This window comes from Cupressus sempervirens, chromosome 4 (assembly GCF_028749045.1).
Source record: "Cupressus sempervirens isolate cs-2001-9-10 chromosome 4, ASM2874904v1, whole genome shotgun sequence".
NCBI classification, from domain to species: domain Eukaryota; kingdom Viridiplantae; phylum Streptophyta; class Pinopsida; order Cupressales; family Cupressaceae; genus Cupressus; species Cupressus sempervirens.
Genome location: NC_143121.1, coordinates 521,815,930 through 521,820,974, shown reverse-complemented (window position 1 = coordinate 521,820,974; position 5,045 = coordinate 521,815,930). Strand labels below are relative to the sequence as shown.

The window sequence follows — 5,045 nt, the reverse complement described above, 5'->3', positions numbered from 1 at the left end:
CGTTAAGACTTTAGAGTTATCAAAATGATTGAAACCCTCCTGGATACCCCATCTCTCTGCTATTTGTGTTTCTTTTCCACCTGGTTCTTCCTTTGGTAGCTTGCATTTAGCAGTCATTATATTTTCCTTTAACAATTTCTGCATGATTCCCATGACAACCTCCTTTGGTTTTTCCTCCTCTTGAAAGATTCTGTTGTTTCTTTCTTTCCAAATGTGTGAGAAAATATAAGGTGGAACACTTTTCCATAGAAGTATTAGTTTAGGGTGATAAAAGGGACAATCCCAGTTTTCCATGAATTGACTTAAGTTATCCTTCAACACCCAACATAATGCTAGTTTCCTCGAAAAAAACTCCCATATCTTTAAAGTATATGAGCATTTTAGAAAAAGGTGGAAGATATTCTCCTCTTCTCCTTTGCAAAGATAACATCTATTTGGTATCATAAAACCCCTTTTTTTTCAGATTGTCCAATGTTAGAATTTTGCCATGCTAAACAGTCCACTCAAAAAAATTAATTTTGGGGAGGAGATTGCTTATCCAAACTTTATGGCATATTAGGGGGTACAAGTCTTTACTCCATAGATGTTTGTAAGTTGAATTTACTATAAAGTTACCAATAGGAGTTAAGTCCCATACCACTTTATCCTCTTGAATTAGAATTAGGATTCTTTATGCTTTCATCAATTCTTTTAGTTATTTACAGAGTTGAATATCCTGCTGAGAATACATATCATTTTGCAATTTCTTCCACCTTCTTCCCTAGTTAATATAATCCACCACTCTCTATCCTATCACCTCCTTCAACTTGTCCATTAGTCTTCTAAATTTGTTGTAAACTAGCGATTTCCCTCCCATCCAACTACCTTCCCAAAACCTTATTTTGTGCCCATTACCCAAGATCCATCTTACCCTTTCCCTTAGCAGCTCCCTACTCCTAATAATATTCATCCAAATTTTGGAACCTCTTAAAAGATCATTATTAAATAGATTATGGGAGAATAGGGAGTTTGAGAGATATTTTGCTTTCATGATATTGCCCCAATTAGTATTCCCTTCTCCCAATCTCCATCCAACTTTTGCAAGGAGATCCTAATTCAGGTCTCATAGTATTCTAACTCCCAATCCCCCCTTTTCCTTTGGTTTACAAACCTCCTCCCAACTAACCAGGTTTTTAATTTGTTCTTATTTTCTATTCCTGACCATAGAAAGTTCCTCTGTATTTTCTCTATTTTTTCATCCATATACTGATTAATCTTAAAAAGGGACAAAAAATAGATTGGAATACCCTGGAGGGCTGTAGAGAGTAACTATAATTTACTATCATTACTCAGAATCTTTCCTTTCCATCCTGCCAACTTCCTTTGGGTTCTTTCAACAATAGTGTTCCAAAATTCATTGGTCACCTCTCTAGTGGGTAATGGTAGTCCTAGATATGTGTCTGGGAGGTTGGTTGACTAACAACCTAATATGTTCCTTATCCTCCTCTACATAATAGCCTCAGTATTGAAGAAATAAAGCTTACTCTTAGAGTAATTTATTTGCTGCCCTGTGATTTCTTCATAATTTATAAGTATACTTTTCCAAGCCTCATCTTCCATAATAAAGGATTTGCCAAATAGAAATCTGTCATCCACAAATTGCTGTAACACCTCAGTATCAATAGTAGTTGGAGGTTTTATTCCTTTCACACATCCTATGTTAACCAATTTAGAAAATGATCTACCCAACACCTGTGCCACCATAATAAAAAGATAAGGAGACAACAGATCACCCTGTCTTAGTCCTCTTTCTGCAAAAAAGTTACCCCAAGGAGATCCATTTAGAAGGACAGCATACTGAACCATCTCTACCATCATCTTAATAAGGTTTATAACTCTATCATTAAACCCTACTCTTCCAAGCACATCATAAAAGAAATCCCACTTTACCTTATCATATGCCTTAGAAATATCCAACTTAAAAGCCATACTAGGTTTTTTTTTTTTTTCCATAGAATGTACGATTTCATGTGTAGTAATTGCTTAATCAAGGATTTGTCTACCCAGAACAAAACCCTTTTGTGGTGTTCCTATAATACTTTCCAAGAAAGGCTTAATTATATTCACTAGCACTTTTGCAAATATCTTATACACTATGTTATAGAGGCTTATCGGTCTAAACTCTAGTAGACTCATTAGTGTTGGGGTCTTGGGAACCAAGGCAATAAAGATTTTATTTATCCTTTTTAACATCTTCCCTGTTTTAAAGAAATTTATGGTTTCCCATATCAGTTCACCTTTAACAACCTCCCAAAAATGCTGGAAAAACATTAGGGGTAAGCCATCTAGACCTAGGTCCTTATAGGCTTTCTTTGAGAACACAACCCTTTTCACTTCCTCTTCCATGATGTTACCTAAAATGGAATTATTTTCCACATCTCTGAGCACCTGTGGGATTGTATTTATCAAACTTCTTCTGATAACTTGATTTCCTATATTGTTATCCTTCTTATAGGCCTTACAAAAATATTCTACCACATGTCTCCCCATCTCCTCTTGCTCCTTATATTCTCTTCGCCTTCTCCTTCCAAACTATAATCATGCTTCTTCTTTTATGATTGGAAGCAGACCTATGGAAGAAAGTAGTGTTCCTATCTCCCTCAGTTAACCATTGAACCTTTGATCTTTGCTTCCAATAAATTTCCTCCCTTAAAATGATGTCCTTCCATTTTTTTCTATATTCCTCCTCCTGAGTAACAACATCCAGATTATTACCCCCCACAATTTCTTTTTATAGCTTTTTAAGTTTTTCCTCCACTTCCCCTTTAATTTTTGAACAAATCACTAAAGGAACTCTTAGCCCAACCCTTAACATTCCTCCTAATATTGTCTAACTTCTGCATTAGTCTGTACATAGCAGTACCATCCATTTTTACATTCCACCATTCTTGGATACAATGTTTGAATTCCAGGTGGGACTACCACATAATTTCATATCTGAAAGGTTTTGATCCTCCTCTTAAACCATCCTCCCAATGAAACATTAGAGGGGAGTGATCAGAGATAGTTCTTTTGAGATTCTCCAAAAGAGAATATTACCCAATCAGTCCCAATTCCCTGACACCATTAATCTATACAGTCTTAGTTGGATTAGATCTCTTTCTTTTCTATTATTAGTCCATGTGAATGGGTTCCCTCTTAAATCAACATCAATAAAATCCATTCTACCCATAAAATCATGAAGATCTTGCAAGCTTTTATGGTTGTCTCTATTTCCCCCTAATTTTTTTGAGTCATAGAGGGGGGTATTAAAATCTCCCATACACATTAACTATTCATCTTTCATGGTATTTATAATCCTTTCCATCTTTCCATAGGTTTCCTTCCTCTCTACCTTGTTATTAGAAGCATAAATGTTAATAAGCCCCCATTTTTTTATTACTAGTTTGGAACTTTGTTATTATAAAAAAAATTGTCCTTCCATATCTTAGCCCTAGTCATAGAGCACGGGTTCCACATGGTTGCAATACCCCCTAAGGCTCCCTCAGCATCCATATGTACAAAGGCAGCTCTCGACCAGACATGACTAACTAGTCTAACAAAATTAGCATTAGACATTTTTGTTTCTTGAGTTAACACACAATCAACCTTTTCTTTGAATATATACTTCTTTAGAGCATATTACTTATGGGGGTTATTTAACCCCCTTAGATTCCAAGAGAGAAATTTCATTTCTTACCTCTTGTTACAGTCTCTAGTGTAAGTTTCTTACCACTAGCCATGTCCCTTGCTACTTGTTTTGTCTTGGTTGCTCTACTAGATGGTCTTCCTACTATCCCACAAGTTCCTACATCTGGTTTCTTCCCCCCTTTTTCTTTCTTTTCTGTACTTCCCATTCCCCATTCTCACTCTCTTGCAGTGTGATGGGACTTAATTCATTTTCAACTTTCTCCAAATTTTCCATAACCTTAGTAGCTATGTCCATTGGGGAGGCCTTTATCACTCTTAAAGGAGTGCACACCCATTCCTAGGTACCACAGTCTACCTCAATATGTTCCTGTAAGCACATCTCACCCAGATTTTTTGGCAAACTAGGAAGGGAGTGGTGTACCACTATTTCACCCTCTTCCATAATTTCTCCTTCCTTAAGCCCCCCTAGTGGTGAACTTATTAATTCCTCTATCTCATGTCTAAATGTGTATTCTTCCATTTTCCTATTCTCTTCTAGAGCTTCCCTTGCTTCAAGTACACTCTGCTCCTCAACTCTCTTAACTAGGATATCCTGAGTCATGTTATCCTCTATGTTTTGGACATCAACACCCCCCTTCTACAATCTTGGGGCATCTAAAGGTTCCCCAACAATCTCTTTAATTATTCCAGGGGATCCAACCTTTTGTTTCTCTTTCTACATTTGGATTTTACAGTCAACTATAAGATGTCCAAATTGCCCACATTTTTGATAGAAAAGCCCAACATTCTCATACTCTATGGGTTGGTACTTCTATCTCCACTTATTTTTAAGGGTAACTACAGTCGGGAGAGCTTGATTCAATGACAAAATCTAGTGTACACTAGCCTAGATTTTTGCATTGTCACCTTGTCCACAGTCACAAAGTGACCAAAGGAATTCCCTATCCACCTTAGTATCTTCTCATCCCAAAATTCAAGTGATAATCCAGGTAACCTTACCAAGACATGAGCTAGCTTATTGAGTTCCACACTAGCATCAAATCCTAAGTGCCACCCTGTTAATGCAAGACAATGTTTCCCATAATACTAGGTTCTTGAGAGTATAAAATTGAAATCCTCCTCTGTAGATAATTTACAACAAAAAAGGCCACTTGGCATAGCATAAATATCAACACTACCCATTATCTTCCATTTTTGGCTAACCCACTTATGCACCATCTCTATCGTGGGTCTAAAGGCCACAAATCTCCCAACCACACAAAATTTTAAACCAAAGGCAACATGGTCCAACCAATTGTCTGGGAGGGAGATCACTGGTCCATTGGCATTGTGAGCTATCTTGGGTTCCTCCTTAGAAACATTAACCACTTGGGATC

The 5,045-nt window shown here is 36.8% G+C and overlaps 1 protein-coding gene across 1 annotated transcript; it reads right to left on the bottom strand.

Moving 5' to 3' along the window:
* Positions 1-1,485: 1,485 nt before the first annotated feature.
* LOC149562226 (secreted RxLR effector protein 78-like) lies at positions 1,486-1,968 on the bottom strand. The gene has a single exon (XM_089827946.1). It carries the CDS (start codon positions 1,966-1,968, stop codon positions 1,486-1,488), a length of 483 nt encoding a protein of 160 aa, XP_089684072.1.
* Positions 1,969-5,045: the final 3,077 nt, after the last annotated feature.

Bases quoted from the DNA above. Each gene is read 5' to 3' on its own strand.
- LOC149562226 (XM_089827946.1), bottom strand. From the start codon at position 1,968: ATGGCTTTTAAGTTGGATATTTCTAAGGCATATGATAAGGTAAAGTGG.